The sequence below is a fragment of the Oryctolagus cuniculus genome, chromosome 3, assembly GCF_964237555.1.
Source record: "Oryctolagus cuniculus chromosome 3, mOryCun1.1, whole genome shotgun sequence".
NCBI lineage: Eukaryota > Metazoa > Chordata > Mammalia > Lagomorpha > Leporidae > Oryctolagus > Oryctolagus cuniculus.
In genome coordinates, this window is record NC_091434.1 from 36886979 (window position 1) to 36913143 (window position 26165).

The 26165-nt window shown below is 39.4% G+C and overlaps 1 protein-coding gene across 1 annotated transcript in view; it reads right to left on the reverse strand.

Annotated features, from left to right (window-relative positions):
* The window catches only part of NBEAL1 (neurobeachin like 1), a 211464-nt gene that overhangs the window by 58216 nt on the left and 127083 nt on the right, over positions 1–26165 (reverse strand). Inside the window, 11 exon segments of the mRNA XM_051849252.2 lie at positions 173–274; positions 4312–4445; positions 5005–5153; positions 11104–11230; positions 13984–14108; positions 15807–15964; positions 18688–18837; positions 18926–19231; positions 24421–24549; positions 24855–25008; positions 25776–25951. Coding sequence (XP_051705212.2) covers positions 173–274; positions 4312–4445; positions 5005–5153; positions 11104–11230; positions 13984–14108; positions 15807–15964; positions 18688–18837; positions 18926–19231; positions 24421–24549; positions 24855–25008; positions 25776–25951 — 1710 coding nt within the window.

The window sequence follows — 26165 nt, forward strand, 5'->3', positions numbered from 1 at the left end:
CTGACTGATATGGGAGATGGGGGAAGGCACTGTGTTGGGGAATCAAAGGAAGATTCAAATTTTGTCAATATACAATAATCAAAAGAAAACAATCAGAATAGGCAAGTTTTAATTTCAAGCAAATATCTGATACATAAAATGAACACTCAAATACTGACTTTAAAAATCTTACCTGTGTCAATCCTGATGCTTTGAATAATTCCTGTGGTGATCTGGTTCCGTAACTATTTGGAGAATGAAGTGACAATAGTCTGCTATATATTTTGTTTCTAGCCTATAAAAAACCCAGGATTATATTTTAATTGACACATATATTTGTACATATAATTTGACACAGCTATACAATGTGTAATGATCAAATCAAGGTAATCACTATTTTTCACATCCTCACACATCTGCCATTTCTATTATTCAGATTATTTCTCGTTATTTTGAAATATAAAAAAATTTTTGTAGACTACAGTTAGCTTGCCATGCTGTAGAACACTAGAACTATTTTGGTAGCAATTATTTAATCTCTCTCTCTCTCTCCCTCTTTCCTCTCCATAATGTTTCGATCCTCTAGTGACCACTTCACTATTCTATTCTTCTGAGATCAATTGCAGAATTCTATATTTTAAAAACTGATGAAGCCGGCGCAGCGGCTCACTAGGCTAATCCTCCAACTGCGGCGCCGGCACATCAGGTTCTAGCCCCAGTCAGGGCGCCAGATTCTGTCCCAGTTGCTCCTCTTCCAGGCCAGCTCTCTGCTGTGGCCTGGGAGTGCAGTGAGGATGCCCCAAGTGCCTGGGCCCTGCACCGGCATGGGAGACCAGGAGAAGCACCTGGCTCCTGGCTTCAGATCAGCGCGGTGCGCCGGCCACAGTGTGCCAGCCGCAGCGGCCACTGGGGTGTGAACCAACGGCAAAGGAAGAAAAACCTTTCTCTCTCTCTCTCTCACTGTTCACACTGTTAAAAAAAAAAAAAGATGAAGATAATCTTGGGATGTGGTCTTTATGATAGCTTTTCTTTATTTTCAAAAAAAATTTTAAAGATTTTATTTATTGATTTGAGAGGCAGAGTTACAGACAGACAGGGAGAGACAGACAGAAAGGTCTTCCTGGTTCACTCCCCAAACGGCCACAACTGCTGGGGCTGGGCCAATATGAAGCCAGAATCCAGGGGCCAGGAGCTTCTTCCAGGTCTCCCATTTGGGTGCAGGGGCCCAAGCACTTGGGCCATCTTCCACTGCTTTCCATGGCCATTAGCAGGGAGCTGGATCTGAAGAAAAGCAGCCAGGACACAAACCAGTGCCCACATGGGATGCCAGTGCCATAGGCAGAGGCTTAGCCTACTATGCCACAACACTGGACCCTATGATAGTTTGACTAAGATAATTCACCCTTTAAAGTATACAATTCAGTGTTTTTGTAGTATGTTCAGAGTTGTGCAACTATTAGCATCAGTGTAATAAGTCAGCTTTTTGTCACTATAAGTAAGTATCTAATATATAGACATCCCATGAAGGAAAGAGGTTTATTTTGGCTCATAGTTTTGGAGCTTCACAATCCATGATGGGGTGGACCCCGTTGGTTCAGCTGCCGGATAGCAAGGGCAGGGCATTTGTTGAGAAATAATCACATGGTGAGCCAGGAAGCAAGGAGAGCACCCACCTTAGATTTTATAACCAATCCTCTGACAAGGATTGCCTCTCAAGGATATGCCCCAGTGAGCCAAGTACCTTCCACCATGACCGTCTCCCAACTATCATCTCTGCAGGACCGGCATTGTGGCATAAGAGATTAAACCAATGCCAGCATCCCTTAGGGGTACTGGTTCTTATTCCAGCTGTGCCACTTCCGATCCAGTTCCCTGCTAATATACTTGGGAAAGTAGCACAAGATGGCCCAAGTGCTGGGGCTGCTGCTACCCACATGAAGCTCCTGCCTCCTGGCTTTGGCCTGGGACAACCCTGGCCACTGGGGCTGTCTCGGGAGTGAAGCAGCAGGTAGAATATCTCCCTTTCTCTAACTCTCTCAAATAAATGAATAAATATTTAAAAACAACTGTACAGTGAGTTGGGCATCTGGTATAGCAGCTAAGACACTGCTAGGATCCCCACATCCATGCTGGAGTGTCTGTGTTTGAGTCCCAGCTCGGCTCCTGACTCTAGCTTTCTGCTCATGTGCACCCTGAAAGTCAGCAGATGACAACTTAGTAGTATGGTCCCTGCCACCCATGTGGGAGACTTAGTTTGGGATTCTAGGCCCTGGCTTTGGCCTGGTTCAGTGCTGGCTGTTGTGGGCATTTGTGGAGTGAGCCAGTGATGGAACATGTATGTGCATTGCAAATAAAAATAATCAATTTAAAAAACATTTATATTTAAAAACCTGATAACTAAAGATATAGAAATGTATGGCCTTAATATATAGAAATATATGGTATTTATCAGGCATAGACTTTGTTTAATTACATGACACAGCTTTTGATAAAACTTTTTTGTGTTTTCATATAAAAATATTATTTGTAATAATAAAAAAGGTATCCTCTTACGAAAATGGGAAAATGATCTTTAAACATCTAAATCAAATTATCTATAAGTAAATCTTGGCCCCATATAAATAGAAAATTAGCTATTTCTATAAGAATCAGAGTCTCTGAGATGTGATGCCAAGACAGAATTAAACATGTGAGGACTTTGTTAAGGGAGATGCCTATGTAGAGAAAGAGGGCCCCTGAGGCAGGGTTAAGAAAAAAGAGTGGACCTTGGGTGAATTCTGGAAAATTCCACCCCTCCAGAAAAAACACAAAGCTTAGGGGAACACAAAATTAACATAGACTAAAAAGATAGGAAGAGGGGCAGAATAGCACATAAGATGAGGATATGGAAAACAGCAACCGATTACTGACCTCTTCCATACCACAGACAGAGGCAGAGGAGCCAACCCAAATATGATCCTTACTGTATGAGGTAGGTGAGGGTCAGTATCTCACAGACAAGGCGGGAGAGAGAAGGAAATAACAAAGGAGAGGAGTCCCACTGGTGATGTACTCTCAGCTCCAGGGCTCCTCTTCTGCATGGGAACCTTTTGTCACTTGTCCCAAATAAACTTGCTTGCTTTTGCACACCCTTTGGGACCTCTCTCTTCATTTCTATATTGAGCAACAAGTCCATGGACCAGGGGAAGCCACTCTCCAAGCAGGACAGGACAAGAGAAAATGGGTGTGCTAGGTAAATTGGCAAGAACTGTCTGGCTTTGTAATACAAGTCTAAGTCTAATGAAGAAGAGAGGGAAAGAAGGTTGGGACCAAGTGTCTCAAGTAACAGACCCAAGATTAAACAGCTAGTGGTGGAGATAGTACTTGGAACCAAATCATCTGGTTTCAAAGTCTATGCACCTAAATAGTTACGCTAATTAAGAATTTATTGCGCAGCTCGATTCAAAATAGCTAAGACAAGAAATCAATTCAGATGTCCATCAACTGATGACTGGATGAAAAAATTGTGGTATGTATAGTATGGAATACTTCTCAGCCATAAGAATGAAATCCTGTCTTTTACAACAAAAAGGATGCAACTGGAAACCATTATACTTAGTTGAATAAGCCAGTCCCAAGAAGACAAATACCATGTGTTTTCCCTGATCTGTGGTAACTAATAGACTCCCAAAAAATGTGATGTATAGGAGTGAAATTGACATTATGAGACTCAACAATAGTTTACAGCCCTTGTTTCTGCTGTTGAAGAACAGTGGTTTTTTTCTTACTATTTGTTTAACACTTTATTTAGTGTAGGGCTAATCTTATGAGTATGAAGTAGATCATTGTAAAAGTTAAGAGAGGGAAAAAGAGGAAGGAGGAGAAAGGGTGGGAGTGTGCCTGAGAGGGAGGTAGTGTGTGAAGTGTCAGTATGTTCCTAAATCTGTATATATGAGATATACAAAATTTGTTAACCTGAAATTCAATTAATTTAATCAAATTAATAAATTAATTAAAAAAAATAATTTATTATATTTATAGAAGAAAAAGATGTCCCAAAATTATTGAATTTGGACTATGAGGCACCTACTAGTTCAGTCAATATTCTACTGACTTCTTTATATATTCATATATACAGAAACTGAAAACTACCACGCTTCCAACACTCAAACATAAATTCCAGCAAAATTTCATATACTGATTAATGCCCAAGGTATGTATTTTTTTCTCTAATGTTTTGTCTTGATACAAGAGTATATACAGTCCAAAGGATCATTAGAGCTCCCTAGCCAGAAAATTACTTTAAGCTAATACTTCAAGACTGTCAGAAAGGTAGCACATTACATCACATACCTCTTTTTTGAAATTGAGAAAGTAATTGGATTGGTCAACATGAAAAATCTCAAGGGCTGATCTTCTCAAGTTATAACGTCGTAAGTGAATCTCTCGAACTTGAGAATGAGGCCACTTGAAATCAAAACCGACTCCTGAAAAAGAAGAAATCTTGTGATGGCAATACCATACAAAGTTACTCAGCTAAGCAGAAAAAACCTCCTTTTTCTGACAAACGTAGTACTTAAGCAAAAGGAATTCACTTGCTTGATTTCCTTATAAAAATCATTTATTAAATTTACTGGATGTTTAAATTGTTCTTTTTAATTGTTTTAAAATTCTACAACTATTCTCCTGCCTTTCCATGGGAATAGAGAATAACTCAGAATATTGTATCTTAGAAACAGTTTTCCTTTTCTCTTAATATTGACACCTCAGATTTAATCACAGAAAGGATTAGATGAGATGCCTACAGGAATAAGACTATGTTTTGTAACTTTAGGTCACAGTAATTCCCTGTAGCCATATCTTTTAAATGTAAGTATTCTAACACACTGTTGAATAACAGACTGAACCCCACACTGATATTCTACTTCTCCACTTGCATGATACAACACAATTCCATGTTCCCACTTCTGCTTTCTTTTTTTCCTCCATGATTGATGAACTATGCACTGAATGAACAACAGAACTCATCCTATCGGAAGTCCTCACCGTCCTCTTTTTCAATGCTGCAGTCATGAAAGTAAAGGTGATGCGTTGTGATTTCCAATCTTCCAGGAATTACATCAATTGCTGTAATGAGTTCACAGTCTTCCATCAACAGCAATTTTTCTTTTTGATCCTGTTCTTCTTTCTCATCACTATTATAAAAAATACCCCAATAAACAAATACTTATCAATTTGTTCTGCTTACATGGAGAATATCATATTCAAATATATTTGCAAAATTAGTGTGTGAGAAAGAATATTTGAATTACCTACAAGAAATATTCTACTGCATATTAAATTACTTATCCAAATATTATCCAAATTTTTTATTATCTAATGACTCTTTCATAAAAATGCTTTATGTTTTAATTTCTTTTTTTTAAATTATACACACACCATTTAGGAAATCACTATCTTACATCCTCTATTTTTTTTTTTTTTAATTTTTTGACAGGTAGAGTTATAGTGAGAGAGAGAGACAGAGAAAAGGTCTTCCTTCCATTGGTTCACTCCCCTAATGGCCGCTTAGGCCACTGCTGCGCCGATCCAAAGCCAGGAGCCAGGTGCCTCTTCCTGGTCTCCCATACGGGTGCAGGGGCCCATGCACTTGGGCCATCCTCCACTGTCCTCCGGGGCCACAGCAAAGAGCTGGACGGGAAGAGGAGCAGCCGGGACTAGAACTCGGCACCCATATGGGATGCCAGCACCACAGGCGGAGGATTAACCAAGTGAGCCATGGCGCCGGCCCTTAATATTATAAAACCCATTAAAACAAAATATACTAAATCAAATATAACTGAAAGGACAGTTAAAAATGCAACAATAGTGGTCGTGTTGTTTTAATTATATTCTAGAAAGTATGAATTGACTCAAGGACTATACAAATCTGTGAATAAGGATTGCATTATTAGTCTAATATTTTCAGAAGTATTATAATTTTCAAACTGTAAAGTAGGGTTTTTGGGGCCGGTGCTGTGGTGTAGCAGGTAAAGCCGCTGCCTCCAGTGCTGGCATCCCATATTGGTGCCAGTTCGTGTCCCGACTGGTTCACTTCAAATACAGCTCTTTGCTATGGCCTGGGAAAGCAGTGGAAGAAGGCCCAAGCCCTTGGGCCCCTGCACCCACAAGGGAGACCTGGAGGAAGCTCCTGGCTCCTGGCTTCAAATCAGCGCAGCTCCAGCTGTCATAGCCATCTGGGGAATGAATCAAAGGATGGAAGACCTCTCTCTCTCTCTCTGCCTCTGCCTCTCTGTAACTCTGCTTTTCAAATAAATAAATCTTAAAAAAAAAAAAATAGGGTTTTCAAGAATAACTAAAAACTGCAACATCAGGGGCCAGTGTAGTGGCATAACAGGTAAAGCCTCCACCAGCAACACCAACCCTATATGGGTGCCGGTTCTTGTCCCGGCTGCAAAGGGTGTGGGAAAGCAGAGGAAGATGACTCAAGTGTTTAGGCACCTGTCACAAACGTGGGAGACATGGATGAAGCTCCTGGCTTTGGCCCTGCCCGGCCTCGGCTGTTGCAGCCATCTGTGGAGTGAACCAGTGGATGGAAGATCTGTCTTTTTGTCTCTCTCTTTCTCTGTGTAACTCTGACTTTCAAATAAATAAATGAATATTAAAAGAAAAAAAACTGGGACACCAACATTTTAGCATCCTCCTGACAATGGAACTGGAGACAATACAAAGGTCTACAAATGCCATACTTCACTTAAACTTAAGTCATCTTGTATTAGGTGCAATGTTTTAATTGGAAGGAAAAACTGGAAAGGACCATCTTCTGGTGGCCTAGGTGACTTTCACTGTGAAGTATACAAATCGGAACTCCTCCCACTAACATAATGTTATTCTAGTAAATATCTCAAGTCGGTTCTCTCCAGTTCTAGATTATTTCACATCTGCCTCAATTCCAGAATAACAATGACTAAAACTAATTTTGTTCCCATTGGATTTACATGAGAAAGCTCTGCAAGTATCACCAACTTACCTGTTTATATTGAAATCTTTTTCTTAAAGCATTAAAAAAAAAAGGTTTTTAAAAGAATTTCTGGAAAGAGTATTTTGCTAAAATGTGAAATTCTAATATTTATCATGGTAAGTAGAGAATGAATGAGTAACCTAAAGTAATACATAGCATGAAAGTTACTCAAACTCAATAATAGAAAGTATTTTGGTTCTTCAGTTTAAGATGAGTAAGTCTGTGGTCAGTGTCATGGCACAGCAGGTAAATTCACCTCCTGCAGTGCTGGAATCACTATGGGTGCTAGTTCGAATCTCAGCTGCTCTACTGTGATCCAGCTCCCTACTAATGGCCTGGGAAAACAGCGGAAGATGGCCCAAGTCTTTGGACCCTGCGTGTGAGACACAGAAGAAGCTCCTGGCTCCTGGTTTCAGAAAAGATTTGGGAAGTGAACCAGAGGATGGAAGATTCTCTCTCTATCTCAGCCTTTCAAAATAAATAAATCTTAAAAAAAAAAAAAAAAAAAAAAAAAAAGATGAGTAAGTCTGACATTTATTAACTCAGGCTAGAAGGCAGATACATATTCAAAATGCTAAAAGAAAAAAAAAAAAAAACCCTGTCAACCAAGAATTCTATATTCAGCAAAAACTATCCAGCATAAATTAAGGCAATGGTGCTATGACAACTGGGTTCATCACATGCAAAAGAGTGAATCTGTACTCCTCTATCACACCATACACAAAAACTCAAAATAGATCAAAGCCATAAAGATTAAGAATTAATGAACAAAACTCTTAGAAGAAAACATAGAACCAAACCTGTATAACTTAGGATTACGCAGTGGTTGCTTACACATACAATGCTAAAAGACTAAGAAACCAAAGAAAAAACAAACTGGAGTTCATCAAAATTAATAACTTCTGTATATCAGAGGACACCATTAAGAAAGTGAAAGACAATCAATCCAATTGTAGGGTATTCTTTGATACACAGAAGTTTTTAATAAAATGTTTTCTAAATGGATAAAAGATCTGCATAACTGTTTCTCCAAAGAAGACATATAAATGGCCAAAAAGCACATGAAAAGATGCTCAAACTCATTAGTTAGTAGGGAAATGAGAAAGTAATTCATCAACCCCTTTAATATGGCTATAATACATTTTTAAAAAGCACAACAAGCAGAATAACAAAGATAGCTACAGAGAAATCAGACCTCTTATGGTTTAACACAATTACTATATGACTAAGTAATGCTACTTTTTTTTTTTTTTTTGACAGGCAGAGTGGACAGTGAGAGAGAGAGAGACAGAGAGAAAGGTCTTCCTTTGCCGTTGGTTCACCCTCCAATGACCGCCAAGGCCGGCGCGCTGTGGCCGGCGCGCTGTGGCCGGCGCACCGCGCTGATCCGAAGCCAGGAGCCAGGTGCTTCTCCTGGTCTCCCATGGGGTGCAGGGCCCAAGCACTTGGACCATCCTCCCCTGCACTCTTGGGCCACAGCAGAGAGCTGGCCAGGAAGAGGGGCAACCGGGACAGAATCCGGTGCCCCGACTGGGACTAGAACCAGGTGTGCCAGTGCCGCAAGGCAGAGGATTAGCCTATTGAGCCGCAGCGCTGGCTATAATGCTACTCTTAATGGAATATGTAAGTTCACATAAAATCTCATACATGAATACTCATGGAAATATTATTCTTTATATCAAAAAGAAGAAATAACCCAAAATACTCAATGACTAATGAATGGATAAAAAAAATATGGTACTTCCACAAATGGAATACTATTCAGCTATAAAAAAGGAATGAGGTACTATTATATGCCACAATATGAATGAACCTCAAAAACATTACACCAAACGAAGTAAGCAAGACACAGTACACATACTATATGATTTTTAGAGAATGTCTAAAATAAGCAAATCCAAAGATAGAAAGTAGGGCAGTGGCCGGCGCTATGGTGCAGTTGGTTAAAGCCCTGGCCTGAAGCACTGGCATCCCATATGAGCGCCGATTCTAGTCCTGGTTGCTCCTCTTCTGATCCAGCTTTCTGATGTGGCCTGGGAAAGCAGTAGAGGATGGCCCAAGTCCTTGGGCCCCTGCATCCACGTGGGAGACCCGGAAAAAGCTCCTGGCTCCTGGCTTCAGATTGGCACAGCTCCAGCCTTTGTGGCCATCTGGGGAGTAAACCAGCAGATGGAAGACCTCTCTCTCTGTCTCTACCTCTCTCTGTAACTCTATATTTCAAATAAATAAAATAAATCTTTAAAAAAACAGATTAAAAAAAAAAAGTAGGGCAGCAGTTACAGGAAATGTGAGGAAAATTCAGACTACTAATAAAAGGTTTAGGATTTCCTTCTGGAATGACAGACGTGTTATTAAAGTAGGAAACAGTGATGGTTGAATAACATGATAAATGTAACAAGAAACCACTTTAATTTTAAGTTATGTGAAGTACATCTTAAAAATATTTTTTTATTTGAAAGGCAGAGTCAGAGAAAGGGAGACACAGAGACAGATCTTGCATTTGCTGGTTCACTCCCCAAATGCCTGCCATGGTCAGGGCTGGGCCAGGGTGAAGTCAGGAGCCTGGAACTCCATGCAGTCTCCCACGTGGACAACAGAGGGCCCAAACACTTGGGCTATCTTCTGCTGCTTTCCCAGGCACATAAGCAGCCATGACTAGATCCAGCACTCATATAGGATGTGGGTGTTGCACACTGTGGCTTATACACCACCTTGATTAAAAAGGAGTCAAAAAATGAAGATGAAGGAAATACCTTCCTGAAAAGAAAGTCTAAGAGAATCTGTAGCTATCAGATTTTCTTTACAAGAAATACTAAGGGAAGTTGTTTAAGTTGAAAGGAAATAACACCATATAGTACCTGAATTCATACAAAAAAAAGTACCCAAGAATGGTAATTATGTAGACAAATATAAAAGAAAGTATAAACATATTTTTCTTTTTCCTTCCCTTAACTGATTAAAAACAACTGCTGGCCATATGCTAATCATCCGCCTGTGGTGCCGGCACCCCGGGTTCTAGTCCCGGTTGCTCCTCTTCCAGGCCAGCTCTCTGCTGTGGCCCGGGAATGCAGTGGAGGATGGCCCAAGTGCTTGGGCCCTGCACCCCATGGAAGACCAGGAGAAGCACCTGGCTCCTGGCTTTGGATCAGTGCGGTGTGCTGGCTGCAGCGCGCCGGCCGCAGTAGTCATTGGGGAGTGAACCAACGGAAAAAAGAAGACCTTTCTCTCTGTCTCTCTCTCTCACTGTCCACTCTGCCTGTCAAAACAACAACAACAACAACAACAACAACAAAACACTGCATAAAACAGTTAACTGTAAAACTGTTTTATTATGTTTAAAAATGTCTAAAAGGTCTAATATATGAGACAACAGCAACAAGAAAAAGGAAATAAATATATTTTATATATTCTTAAGAAAATTTTTTAAACTACCAATTCAGAATTTGAAAATATGTCTAAGACTATTCAAGCTATCTGTTTCTTCAGTGAGGGAGATCAGGTAATTTGTGTCTTTCAAAGAATTTCAAATATGAATTTATTTCACTTAAGTTTTCAAATGTATTGATATAAAGCTGTCACTGTCATTAGTATTCTATTGAATCATTTTAATATTTGTGGTGATATTTCCTCTTTCATCCTAGAGAATGACAATTTACATGCTTTTCTTATACTCATCAGTTTGGCTATAGGTTTATGTTTTTTGCTAGTTGTTTATTTTTTAATATCCAGTTTTTGTTTTCTTTCATCTTTTTGATTTTTGTTTTACTCTTTCATAGATTTCTTCCTTTATCTTCATAATATTTCTTCTGCTCTTACATTTCCTGCTGCCCTTTCCACCTATGCACAGCTTTAGCTGTATCTCACAAATCATACACTGTTTTGATTACCAATTGATTTGGAATTATTTTCTAACTTTAAGCTCTACCTCTAAGTTATCCCAGTTTAAGAAGGCTTCCCCAATAATTTCAATAGACATTGATAAGATTCCTAACAGCTGACAGATCATCAACTGTTAGATCTTAGAATACATAGTGTTAGAATTTCAAGCAAGTATCTTCCACAATTTTGCAGTGCTATTTCTCAGAACTAAATAATTTAAAATTCTACCAAGTACTTAAACATACATATTTACTCTGGCTGCTAAGTCCTCTTCAAGAAGTTCCAATTTGTCTTCTTCCATATCACTAACTTTTACTTGTTTTACTACTTCCAAAAGCAGTGAATCACTAGAAGGCTGTGAGTGTTGGACACCTGTTTAAATACAAAATAAAAAATGGTATTATAGTCCTTCTATAATTTCTGATGGGTACTTTGATTCAGAATAATCTCTAATGTTTGGTGGTGATCTTAAAAATTACCATATATGTGATAAAAGGAATAAATGTTTTAACAGTATGGTATATAGTTTCACTGAGGTACTGTTTTGGAAATAAGCCAATGACTTTTTTAATTGTATTTGATTCTAAAGCATGCCAATAATTAGATCAAAGAAGGAATTATTCTGTGTTAATATAATAAACAAAATATACTAAGAAAGAATATATGACAAAACTGAAGATAATACAGAACAAGAGTTGAAGTGTTACTCTATGGAGCACATGGAATGTAACAGACATTTCTGATATATACATATGCAATATATGTCATATACATATAAATACAAATATACACATACATACAAGAACATATATAAATAAATATATTTACACATGTATGTGCATAAATACATCCCATCTGTTGGTTCACTCCCCATGTGCCCACAATAGCCAGAACTAGGTATGGCCAAACCCAGAAGCCAGGAACTCAATCTAGGTCTACCACATGGGTGGTCAGGGACCCAACTACTTAAGCCATCACTTGCTGTCTTCCAGTGTCTGTATCATTACGAAGTAGAATTAGAAGCCAGAGCCAGGAATCAAACTCAAGACACTCCAATATGGAATGTAGGCAGCTTAACTGCCAGGCCAAAAGCCTGCCGCTAAATGTAGTTTTTTTTTTTTTTCCAGATTAATTGATTTATTTTGAAGTTGTTATAAGGAGACAGAGAGAAACAGAGAGAGAGATATCTTCCATCCACTGGTTCAATCCCCAGATGGCCACAATGAACCAGGAGTTTTATCCAGCTTTCCCACATGTATAGAAGGGGCCCAAGCACTTGGGCCATCTTCCCCAGCTCATCTGTAGGGAGATGAATCAGAAGCGGAACAGCCAGAACTTACACTGACACACATATGGGAGGCTGGCATCTCAGGTGGCAGCTTATCCTGCTGTACCACAACAATGGTGCCATAGAATTCTTTAAAACAGATTATAAAAGAAAGGTCTAAAGGATTCCTAAGAATTGTACTGAAATCTAACATTAGTCTTAATGGGAAGCAAACTGAATGAAAAGGACATTACTTCACTGAAGGAGACACAGCAGTTCATATAAAGTATAGAATAATTTTAAAATTAAAAAGGTTTTCCAGGCTGGTGCTGTGGCATAGTGGGTAAAGCCACCACCTGCAGTGCCGGCATCCAATATGGATGCCGGTTCGAGACCCGGCTTCTCCACTTCCAATCCGGCTCTCTACTATGGCCTGGGAAAGCAGTAGAAGATGGCCCAAGTCCTTGGACTCCTGCGCCAGCGTGGGAGACCTGGAGGAAGCTCTTGGCTCCTGGCTTCGGATCGGCACAGCTCCGGCCGCTGTGGCCACCTGGGGAGTGAACCAGCAGATGGAAGTCCTCTCTCTCTCTCTCTCTCTCTCTCTCTCTCCTTCTCTGTCTGTGTAACTCTGACTTTCAAAATAAATAAATTTTTTAAAAAAAGTTTTTCTTTGAACATACAATTATCAGTGGAAATATAAAGTCAACTTGGACTTCGCCAAATGTAACAACATTGAAAACATATAACAATTTAAAAATCAATTATAAATTGCCACCCTTGGAGGCTGGTGTTGTAGCATAGCAGGTAGAGCTGCTGCCTGAGACACTGGCATCCCACACGGACACTGGTTTGTGTGCCAGCTGCTCCACTTCTGATGAGATTCTAAGATCCTGAAAAACGCAGCAGAGGGTGGCTCAAATGTTGAGGCCTCTGAACCCACAATGGGAGACCCAGATGAAGCTCCTGGCTCCCGGTTTTGGTCTGGCCCAGATCTGGCCATTGTGGCCAGGTTTGGAGAGTGAACCAGCAGATGGAAGATTGATATCTCTCTCTCTCCCTCTTTCTCCCACTTTAAAAAAAAAAAAAAAATCTTTAAAAAAAATGCTTGGGAATGGCGCTGTAGCATAGCAGGTAAAGCTGCCACCTGCAGTGCTGGCATCCCATATGGGCACCGGTTCGAGTCCTGGCTGCTCCATTTCCCATCCAGCTCTCTGCTATGGCCTTGGAAAGCAGTAGAGGATGGCCCAAGTGCTTGGGCCCCTGCACCTGCATGGGAAACTGGAAAGATGCACCTGGTTCCTGGCTTTAGATCGGCACAGCTCCGGCAGGAGCAGCCATTTGGGGAGTGAATCAACGGAAGGAAGACCTTTCTCTCTGTCTCTCTGTCTCTCTGTCTCTCACTGTCTATAATAACTCTACCTGTCAAATAAATTAAAAAAGAAAAAAAATATAAAAATGCCACCTTTCCTTGTGTAAACTTTTTTTTTTTTTTTTTGAAAGGTAAAGTTTAAGAGAGGGAGAGCCAGAGAATAATCTTCTATCTCTGGTTCAGTCCCCAAATGGCCACAAAGGGCACAAGGAGCCAGAACCTTCAACAGAGTCACCCACGTGGATGGCAGGGGCCCAAAAACTTGGGCCATCTTCCCCTGCTTCTGCTAGGCTATTAGCAGAGAGCAGGATTGGAAGTGGAGCAACCAGGACACAAACCAGTGCCTATATGGGATGCTGGCATTGCAGGTGGCAGCTTTACCGACTATACCACAGTGCTGGTCCCTGAGCTAATATTTTAAAAACAGTAATAACCAGCTGCATCAACACCCTATCTTCAATGAATAAACAAACAGTCATTGGAACTCACCTAAATTATCCCTCAAAGCACTAGCTTCTTCATGGGTTTTGAAATTATAGTTTGGAATCAGTTTAAGTCTCATGCGGGAATAATTTTCTACATTAGCTAGTTTCCAGTGAACTGGATTCTGTTTCCTAGGAATATTCAAAAGCATAAAAGTAAAATTAGTTAAAGTTATAAACCTTGGCTGACAAAAATAGTATAAAATATACCAAGCACTTCACATTTGCTTAGTACCATTTTATGGAAAAGTTCATATTTTATTGTCTTACTTGATAAACATCAAAATAAAAACTTGGCATTTCAAAAGCTACTCTAAAGAAAATGAAAAATTGACATATTTGCAAATTATATTATCAGATAAGGATGTATTATAGAAAATACATTTTTATAAAAACTCTCACAAATCAGCAAAATGTCAAGCAACCCACTTAAAAATGGGCAAATGACTTCAGTAGGTGATCTCCAAAAAGATACAGAAATAGCCAACAAGCACATGAAAGATGTGTGACAGTATCAGTCATTAGCAAATTGGAAAGCAAAATTAAAAATCACTTCTCACTCATTAGAACAGGAGTGGGGCACCTTTTTTCTGCCAGGGCCCTATGGATATATACATCATTCATGGCTACTCAATATTACTCATTTAAAAATCAAGCATGCTACAGATCTACTGAATTTCAAGTTCCCTCTGCAGTTGCCTTGGCAGGGACAAATCAAATGATTTCATGGGCCTTCTACGGTTGGCAGGCTTTATGTTCCCCATCCCTCTACTAGAAGGAACACACACACCAAAAAAATCAGAAAATAACTAGTATTGGTAAGGATGTGGACAAGTGGGAACACTCCCACCCTATTAATGGGAATATAAAATGATGCAGTTTCTGTGGAAAATAATTTGGTGATTCCTCAATAAGTCAAACATAGAATTAACCTGTGATCCAGCAATTCCACTCATAGGTATATCCAAAGAAATTTAAAACAGGCTTACAGACAAATACTTGTACCCAAATGTTCACTGAAACACTATTCACAATAACCCAAAAGTGAAAAACAACCAAATGTTCATCAATTGGTGGAAGATAAACCAAATGTGGGATACCTCCACAACAGAGTATTATTATTTGGCCACAAAACTACTAATATATGCATGACATAAGGAAAACATCATGCTAAGTGAAATAAGCCAGACCCAAAGTCTACATACTGTTGAGTTCCATTTATATGAAATACTCATAATAAACAAATCACAAAGGCAGAAAGGAGAATGGTGATTGCCAGGAGTACAGAAGGGGCTAACTGGACTTACTTTAATGGGTACAAGTTCTTTGGGAGTGATGAAAATGTTCTGAAGCCAGACAGTGGTGATTACTGTACATTACAAATATACTTAATACCACTCAACTGTACATCTAAAATGGTTAAAATGACAAAATTTATGCTATGTGTACTTTACCACATTTTTTAAAGGGTATGTTTTAAAAAGAATAGATAACCAAGCAAAACAAAAATAACTTAGGGTCAATTAAATAAATTATAAAATATTCAAATACATATCTTCCTTAACCTTAGCTCAAAGAGGTGGTGTCAGAAAGAAATAAATTGGGTCAATACATAGTAAGAGTAAGTCCAGTAAACTTTGTATGGTAGGGTAAAAATGAGGTGAAATAATTGTATGATAAAAAACATATACACACAGACCTTCAATTACTCCAAACATAATTCACATAAAGACAAGAAATTGAATTAAAGGTACTTTTTCATAAACTGAACATTTTAAAGATTGGAATGTGAAGGCATTGAAAAATGAGTCAGAAATGAGGTACTCCTACCTTTCAGCCCAAGGTCCTCTTTCACACGTAAGGTAGAGTTGTGTTGCCTTCCAGCGTCTGAAAGCAGTTAACTGCTGACTGCTCAGTTGTTTAAGCATATTATTATATCTCAAGTTCTCATGACGTGCTTTTCGATTAAAAGGTTCCACAAAAAACTCCTGCGAGAAGCAGCAATAAATAAGAGCAACAGAATCATACCTACAAACTTTAAAAATTTAACCAATAAAATCATGCACTGCAAGAAAGAAGCTTGTATCACATGCTTTTCTTATTCCATTAGAATAATTCTTTGATGAAACATGATATAATTTTGTATTTATGGAATTACAATTGTAGCTATAATCTAGAATTCTAGTTATAATGTATTTATATTTTAAACCAAAAATATAACAAACAATGAATAACTATTTATGTTTTCTTAATCACTAATGATTTGAACATATTTTATGAGCTTATTTGTTATCTATATATCTTCTTTGGTGATATATCATTTAAAATAATTTGCTCATTTTTTAAACTGGTATTGTTTGTTCTCTTTCTTTTTTAAAGCTTTATTTTATTTATTTGAAAGGCACAAGTTACAGAGAGCGAGCAGGGGGAGACACAGAGAGACAGGTCTTCCAACTGCTGGTTCAAATGGATGCAACAGCCTGGGCTAGGCCAGACTGAAACCAGGAGCCAGGAGCTTCTTCTGGGTCTCCCATGTGGGTACAGGGGCCCAGGCACTGAGGCCATCTTCTGCTGCTTTCCCAGGTGCAAGAGCAGGGAGCTGGATGGGAAACGGTGCAGCCAGAACTTGATCCCACACCTGTAAGAAATGCTGGAATCACAGCCAGTGGCTGTACCCGCTACACAATACCAGCCCCTTATTGTTTTTTTTTTTTTTTTTTTAAGAGCTGTGTTTTATAGATTCTTTATATATTCTTTGTCACAATGTTATTCACAAGTATTTTCTCCCAGTCCATGGCTTGCCTTTTTAATCCTTAACGTATTCCTTCAAACAACAAAGGTTTTTTAAAAATTAAGGGGCTTAATCAGCCCTCTGATCTCAGAATCAGCCCTTAAGGCATTCAAATCTAGCTAAAACACTCATGAGACCATTTCAGGCATGGAAAGCCAAGACACTGTGGCAAAAACTGACCTACATGAGGGATCTCTGTGAGTGAGATCCTGGTGGAAAGCAAGGGCCATCAAAGAAGTAGGTACCTTTCTCTGAAGAGAGGAGAGAACTTCCACTTTGATTATGGCCCTGTCTAAATACTGTCGGAGTTTGTGGACTCAAGAGGCTTCCATAGCCTTGGCAGCTCATGACAAGAGCCTTGGGTGATCACTGAAGTCATAAATAAGAGTGTCAATTGTTAAGTCAACAACAGGAGTCACTGTGCATTTGCTCCCATGTAGGACCTCTGTCCTTAATGAATTGAACTATGAGAATTATTGGTAAAACTTGTCTTCAACAGTACTTAATACTTTGTGTGTCTGTGTGGGTACAAACTGTTGAAATCTTTACTAAGTATAGAGTTGGTCTTCTGTATATAAAGATAATTAAAAATGAATCTTAATGAAGTAGCGATGGAATCCCCTAAGGGTGCTGATTCAAGTCCTGGCTGCTCCACTTCTGATCAAGCTCCCTGCTACTGCACCTGGGAAGGCAGTTAAAGACAACCCAAGTGCTTAGGGCCCTGAACCCATGTGGGAGACCTGGAAGAAGCTTCTGGCTCCTGAATTCAGATTGGCCCAGCTCTATCTGTTGCAGCTATCTGGGGAGTGAAGTAGCAGATGGAAGATCTCCTCCTCCCCATAACTCTGCCTTTCAAATAAATAAACAGATCTTTAAAAATTAAAATAAACAACATATCAATGTCCAGTTTCAAACATCATTTGTTGAAAATAATGTTCCTGAACAGCGTTGTGGCACAGAGGGTTAAACACTGCCTACAGTGCCAGCATGCTCCACTCTGATCCAGCTCCCTGCTAATATGCCTGGGAAAAGCAACGGAAGATGGCCCAGTACTGGGGCCCCTGCCACCCAAGTGAGAGACCCAGTGAAATTCCTAGTTCCCTGGCTTCAATCTAGTTCAGCCTTGGTTGTTGCAGCCATATGGGGAATGAACCATGGTATGGAAGAGCTCGTCTCTCTCTCTCTCTCTGTATCTCTCCATCTCTCTCTGTAACTCTTTCAAATAAATAAATTTTTTTAAAGATTTATTTCTTTAAAAGTCAGAATTACACAGAGAGAGGAGAGGCAGAGAGAGAGAGAGGGGTCTTCCATCCAATGGTTCACTCCCCAATTGGCCACAACGGCCAGAGCTGTGCCAATCCGAAGCCAGGAGCCAGGAGCTTCTTCTGGGTCTCCCACGCAGGTGCAGGGGCTCAAGGACTTGGGCCATCTTCTACTGCTTTCCCAGGCCATAGCAGAGAGCTGGATTGGAAGTGGAGCAGCCGGGTCTCAAACCGGCACCCATATAGGAGGCCGGTGTTTTAGGCCAGGGCATAACCCACTGCACCACAGTGCCGGCCCCTTCTAGCTTCTTAAAGTTAGAAACTTAAAATTAATTTGAGGCCTCTCTTCTTTTCTAATATAAGTATCTAGTGTTACAAATTTCACACTAAACAATGATGTTTCCCATATACTGGGGAGGTTATCTACTAATGCGCTTATCATTGTTAAGCTGATAGCTTAACATAATCAATATGACTAGAACATTTTACTATTAAGTTATTTTAATTACTGGTCAATATTTTACTCAATTATGAATTTTTAGAAAAACAATAAAAATACTATTTGTATTCAAATTTCCGGCTTATACTACTCTTATTTGAATATTAAGTGCTTGGAATCTACAGAAAAATTAGTTATTATAACATTTAATAATTTTACCTGGAATTTGAGCTTGCTTTCCCCTCCTTCCCGATCTCGTTTATGCATATTCACCATTAATGCTTCGTAACAACCCTTCCAATAAAGTGCCATATTTTCACGATCGTCATAAAATGTATGGGTTTCATACTGCTTCATATAAGGTACAATCTTATATAAAAAACATATAGAATTTAATATACATTTCTAAGAAAATGATAAAATAGTATAAACAACTCATTCAAAAAAGACAACTTACATATTTTTCTATGTAAACTTGCCATTCATTTGAACTGCAATATGCTTGAAAGTCTTCAAAAAATGAGGAGCTACCATTAGTAAAGGGTAAAGAAGGCAGGTGCAAGTTCATGAAGAGAAGTTCATAAATTTTGGAAACCAGGGTCCGTACGAGAGGAATCAGAAATGAGTAGATTTCAGTTTGTTCCTTAACAGATTGACTTAGAACATGTTCCAGTTTCCCTAAAATATAGCATGCTTCATCCTGATTTTCAATCACTTTGGTCTGAAGAAGGGTGTTTAGCTTTGCTGATGCCATTGCACAAACCTGGAGGAAAATAATTTAGGTAAGAGAAAGTGCAATAAAGCATTTAGTGACAGCAAAAGTTCTGCCTCACTCTTTAAATTCAGAACTTTTATATACTAACTGACAAGATCTGTGGAAGATCTCAGATCTTATTTTACTTGCGAGTTAATAAGTCAGCCTGCCACAGTCTCACAGATACTAGCAGAAAATATGAGACCCCTGAGTCAGAGACAAAGATCTACAGCAACAGCAAGGGGGAAAGTGTCAGCATTTAGAGTGGTTCCCCCAAGGACAACACCCACAGCGAGAGTTGAAGTGGGCTAGATGATGCCTGCAAATGGACTGCTTGTATCATAGGAGAGGAACACCAACCATAGGCAACACAAATCCTTTTTTAAGTTTATGTATTTATTTTTGTTTATTTGAAATGCAGAGTGAGGGAGAGGGAGAGGGAGAGGGAGAGGGAGAGGGAGAGGGAGAGGGAGAAGGAGAGGGAGAGAGAATCCCATCTGTCTGCTGGTTCACTCCCAAATTGCCTGCAATAGCTAGAGCTGGGCTGGGCCAGAACAGAGCCAGGAGTCCCAGAACTCCATCAGGTTCTCTCATGTGACTGTCAAGGACTCAAAACTAGAGCCATCATCTGCAGTCTCTCAGAGTACACCTTAGCAGAAAGTTGGATCAGAGCAGAAGTAGGACTTGATCCCAGGCCCATATGGGATGTGGACACCAAGTGGCAGCTTAAGCCCATGTACCAGTAACTCAAATATAATTTACACTGAATCATATTGTTATAGAGGCAGACATTGTCTTGATTAAACTGGACAGTTAATTAACTCACTTTTTTGCTCTAGAGGGAGATATCTTCCAAAGGTGTTCACTAAACAATCTCAAAAATATATTTCATAACAAGATAGTCAGAGTCTTACTCAGAAGATATGCAGGAACACAAGAGACCCAGGAAGAACAATTTACCAACAATGATTGTTGGAAGAAGCACTGTTTTTCTCAGGATACAAATAAAGTAGCACATATCCACTGCTGTTGGTGGTCATTCTGTGTTCCTAAGTGAGGCCACCTTAAGATACACTAACAAGAAGCCAGTGACACGGCTCACTAGGCTAATCCTCCGCCTTGCGGCGCCGGCACACAGGGTTCTAGTCCCGGTCGGGGCGCCGGATTCTGTCCCGGTTGCCCCTCTTCCAGGCCAGCTCTCTGCTGTGGCCTGGGAGTGCAGTGGAGGATGGCCCAAGTGCTTGGGCCCTGCACCCCATGGGAGACCAGGATAAGTACCTGGCTCCTGCCATCGGATCAGCGCGGTGTGCCGGCAGCATTGCGCTGGCTGCGGCGGCCATTGGAGGGTGAACCAACGGCAAAGGAAGACCTTTCTCTCTGTCTCTCTCTCTCTCACTGTCCACTCTGCCTGTCAAAAAAAAAAATTAAAATTAAAATAAATAAAAAAAAAGATACACTAACAAGAGACCAGCGCCATGGCTCAGTAGGTTAATCCTCCGCCTCTGTCACCAGCATCCCATATGGGCACTGGTTCTAGTTCCAGCTCTCTGCTGTGGCCTGAGAAAGCAGTAGAAGATGGCCCAAGCACCTGAGCCCCTGTATCCACGTGGGAGACCTGGAAGAAGCTCCTGTCTCCTGGCTATGGATTGGTGCAGCTCTGGCCATTGCAGTCAGTTGGGGAGTGAACAGATAGAAGGAAGACCTCTCTCTGACTCTCCCTCTCACTGTCTGTAACTCTACCTCTTAAATAAATAAAGATATGCTGACAAATGCTCAACAGCAGAGCTTTAGGGAGCAGCATTGTGGTGCAACAGGTTAAGTGGCCGCCCGTGATGTCAGCATCCCATATAGGAGCACTAGTTCAAGTGCCAGCTACTCTACTTTTGATTCAGCTCCCTACTGAGGAAACACCACACCTGAGGAAACAGCAGAGGATGGCCCCAGTGCTTGCACCCCTGCCACCCTGCCATCCAGGGAGATCTGGTTGGAGTTTCTGGCTCTTAGCTTCAGCCTGGCTCAGCCCTAGCCATTTGGGGAGTGAATCAGCAGATGGAAAATCTCTTTCTCTCTGTCTCTTCAGCTTTGTCTGTCATTTTGTCTTTCAAATAAGTAAAACAAACAAATAAATCTTTTTTGAAACTAAAAAAGGGGTTAAGAGCAGAACTGTGAGACCAGTAAATGAAAGGCATCCAAACCTGCACAGAATCATTACCTAAACTCATCTTAACTAAACATTCTCGATTATATAATCTAGTAAATTTTGTAATTAAGTCAGTTTGAGTTGTTGTTCCCATTATTCGGAATCAAAGTATCCTTTTACATAAAGGAAAGATACATAGGAGACAGAGTTCCTTGATCAGAAATCTAAAAACACTTAAAGTTCCCAAGAAAAATACATATTCAGGGTACAAGCCTCAGCAAAGTAGTACTTTTACTATTTAACCCCAAGGTGGAAACGTAAATTAAGTCATTAAAGGGATTCCTTTTGTCTAAGCTAGGGAAAAATCTAAGCCTTAACACCAAATGAGGAAAAACAAGGTATTATGCCTCTTTCTCCCATAACCTTATGTCATTATTGAGAATTTTACTACTTTCCACATAAAGAGAAGCATGAGAAAATAAGAAAGAATTAGATGATATCACATGATGAATATTCATGTATTTGAAGACTGTTCAGTATTTTAGATTATCTCCTTTGGATAGTTTTAGGATAGAATTACTAGACAAAGAATAATCATTTTTCACAGTTTTTAGTTGACATATTTTCAAATTGCTTTTAAAGCCTATGCAATTCAAACTTACACTACTTGTGTGTCTTAATGCCCATTTTTGTTTGTTTAGCTTTTCTGCATTTCCCAAATTTTTTACAATTTGTATATGTTACCTTTATGATAAAGGGGAAAAATCTTTTTACAAAAGCAGCATGGGAAAATGAGTTTTATATATAGTAACAGAAAATGAGTTTTATATAGTCAGAAAAATAAAAAAGAAAATTATCCATATATATGGTAATTTCAATCATATGAAAAATATACATTCATAGAAAAAATGACAGGAAGGAAATAATACACTAAAAGACTAACAGCTGTTTTCCCGTGGGCTATGGAATGTTGAATAATTTGTTTTTTCTTCTTTATTCTTGTATTTTCCATAATGAGTATGTGTCACTTTTCCAATCAGAAAGAAATATTTATGAAAAAATAGAATCATTAGACCATGTCTTTTAAAATAGGACAACTGTATTCAGATTTTTAACCTCTCCATTTTTTAAAATTTTATTTATTTATTTGAAAGTCAGAGTTACAGAGAGGGACAGAGATCTTCCATCTGCTGGTTCATTCCTCAAATGGCTGCAATGGCCAAGGCTGGACCAAGCCAAAATCAGGAGCCAGGTGCCAGGAGCTTCATTTGGGTCTCCCACATCAGTGGCAGGGGCCCAAGCACTTGGGCCATCTGCGGCTGCTTTCCCAGGCCATTAGCAGGGAGCTGGACTGGAAGTGGGAGTGGCTGGCATCCCAGGTGGTGGCTTTCTAGGCTATGCAGCAGCAATACAAGCAACACTCTCCATGTTCTTAGCAACATTTTATCTAGTTTATATCTAGTTTATGCATAGTTTTAGAAGCTTGTCTCATCCTGACCCCCTTTACCAAATACTAAAATTGTACCATTAATTATCTTTCTTTTTTTATATATATTTATTTATTTACTTGAGAGACACAGTTACAGAGAGGAAGAAGGAGAGACAGTCTTCCAGCCACTGGTTCATTCCCCAAATGGCTGCAATGGCCCAAGCCAAGAGCTTCACTGGGATCTTCCACATGGGTGCGGGGACCCAAGCACTTAGGCCATCTTTTACTGCTTTCCCAGGCCATAGCAGAGAGCTGGATCAGAAATGGAACAGCCAGGATAAGGATTGGTACCCATATGGAATGCTAGCGCCATAGGCAGAGGCTTAACCTACTAAAATCAAAGAGCTGGCCCCAATTTTCTTTATTTCTAAAATCAAGCACAATGCTCAGCACTTACATATTTGGAATTTGGCGAATAAAAAATACATGAGATAGATTGCATAATTATGAATCTGTAAAAAAGCAGAAAAATTTTTGAAAGGAATAGTTTAAATAATAATAATTCTGGGAACCAGCGTTGTGACATAATAGGTAAAGCTGCCACTTGTGATGCTAGCATCCTATATGAGCATGGGTTTGTGTTCTGGCTGCTCTACTTCCGATCCAGCTCTCAGCTAATGCTCCTGGGATAGCAGTGGAAGATGGCCCAAGCGCCTGGGCCCCTGCACCCACGTGGGAGATCCCGATGAAGCTCTTGGCTCTTAGCTTCAGAATGACCAAACCCCAGTTGTTGCAGCCCTTTGAGAAGTAAACCAATGGATTTAAGATGTCTCTCTCTCTCTCTGTCTCCCCCTCTTTCTGTGTAACTCTTTCAAATAAATAGGTAAATCATTAAAAAATTAAAAATTAAAAAAATTCTCCTAAAAATGCAAATCATAATCCACATATATAAATAGTCTATGCAGACCACCTAGCACCTAGCTAGCTACAAGGATTACAGATAATGTGAGTAATGTTTCCAATATAACTTAAATGTAAATCTTGTAACAAGAAATCTTTTTTAAAAATATTTATTTATTTATTTGAAAGGCAGAGTTGCAGAAAGAAAGAGAGAGAGAGAGAGAGAGAGTCTTCCATCCGTTGATTCACTCTCCAGATGGCTGCAACGGCTGGAGTTGTGCCAATCCGAAGCCAGGAGCCAGGAGCTATTTCCGGGTCTCCCATACAGGTGAAAGGGCCCAAGGACTTGGGCCATCCTCTACTGCTTTCCCAGGCCATAGCATAGAGCTGGATTGGAAGTGGAACAGCCGGGACTCAAACTGGTGCCCATATGGGATGCGGGCATTGCAGGCAGTGGCTTTACACACTACACCACAGCACCGGCCCCAGGAAATCTTTAAATGATTTGAAATGATGGTATTAGGAATGTAAAATTAGAAAGGAATAATCAATTAGCTGCCTTTCAAGCTCCCTTCTGATCTCATAAAACTAAAACTCCAAGTGAAATCATGGATTTTTAAAACTAATAAAAAGATGAAAATACTAAAAAGATATCATTATTCAGTTATCACATAAATAATATCTATACCACACGCAAGTATAGAAAATAACATAAAATAATCAACAAACCTGTAGATTGCCCCTTCCAATGAATCCTAGAAGCAACTGGATCTGAATTTGAGAGAGTTTTCCCCATACCGGACTTTCAGCAAACCAGACGGACAGACAATCAAAGAGCAGCATGATATCCTCTAAAAGCTATCTCAATGGAAAAATTGAGAAGAAAAAAAAGACACTCAGATTTTAAATCTACAGATGATGGCTTTTTCCCAACACCAATACAAATCATAAATATTTCAAAACTAGTCTGATGTTCAGTTAGCAAAAGTCAAAATAATTATCTTAGTAACACTTAACAAATTCTTTGTTGATCACATCTTATCCATGCTTATTGGGTCTCATTAAGTATTAATGCTCTAAAAATGTGGAAACATACAACATTTCTTTCATTGTTGAAAGTCCTTAACTATCCAAACTGTAATTGCAAAGGGCTATTACTGCACCTTCTCAGTCCACATGTTTGAATTAGCCAGTCCCTCTGACTGCAGGAAGTCCTGTGTGATCAGCGTGAGTCGGAAGGCATTTTCAGCAGCTACTGGATTTGTTTTTGCGTCTCTGTTTTCTGTGACTGCCCATTCTAACATCTTCTGTAGCAAACTAAGTGTAAAACAAAGTCCTCTTAAAACCACCATAAGCTTGGAAAGGTAGAAAAACATGAAAAACAACAACACTTAATTCTTAGTAGCTATATACTCATCTCTCCAATGACACACTATCATTGCAAATATAATTGAGACATTGTGGATGGAATGTAATAATAGACAACTTTTTAATGTTTGGATTATATACCTTTAATATACCTAGTGTTAAAATTAAAAGCTATCTGATTTGACTATAAAAAAACTAAGGCAATGATTTATTGCCCAATCTCCATGAAATACTTAAAATAGTTTATTTAAAGTTGGAAATTGGGAAGATTAGGGAAGAAGGCCTTACTATTCCTTACAGAGGGTCCAGCCTGTGAAAAATGGAGGTCTATCTTTCCTGGTATGCTACTGCTACAGACTGCCATCATCTACAGGGGACCCGCCACGCTTCAGAGAAGTACTTTCCATGAAAACACAACTCCCTTCCCTTAGCATGGATATACTCGAATATGAACAATACTGTAGAACACAATGCAACAAGTCCTCAGATACTGCAGAACTTAAAACCTGAACTGATTTAAGATTTCAATCTCCTCACACTGTAGTTAGTTTTTGTTTTCTCTCTAGAAGCCATGAGCATAGCAAAAGATAGGAAAAGGAAATGAATACACAGTTTCTCCTTTTCTCCCTCTATACTCACTGAATACAATACTATTACTATTTTCGACTCTAGCCCACTCCAAATGGAGCATGAGAAATCACTAAGTGATGGCTTACGTAAGTTTTATTTCATCTGGTGGTCGAAGTAGTTCACTGGATATTCCTGGTTTGGTTAATGCTGAAAACACTTGTCCTCGTTCAACCCAAGTATCATCATCCGACTTTTCAAGTCCCTTACACATTACATAATTCAAAATACTTGTCAGTAACTGAAAAAGTTCTTCCTCACATCTCTGCAAAAAAGACAAAGTTATATCAAATTCCTGGAAGGAGGGTGTATTATAGCATATCAGAAGAACTGTCACATATACTGATTTTAACTGTTAAGCACATTTTCTAAGTGCCTTGATAAAACTGAACCTTACTAGGCCCTAAAGACACTGACTTTCTTCTCAAGATACAATGTAGTGACTTCTAAGCTACTGAACCTTAGCTCATGAGACATGG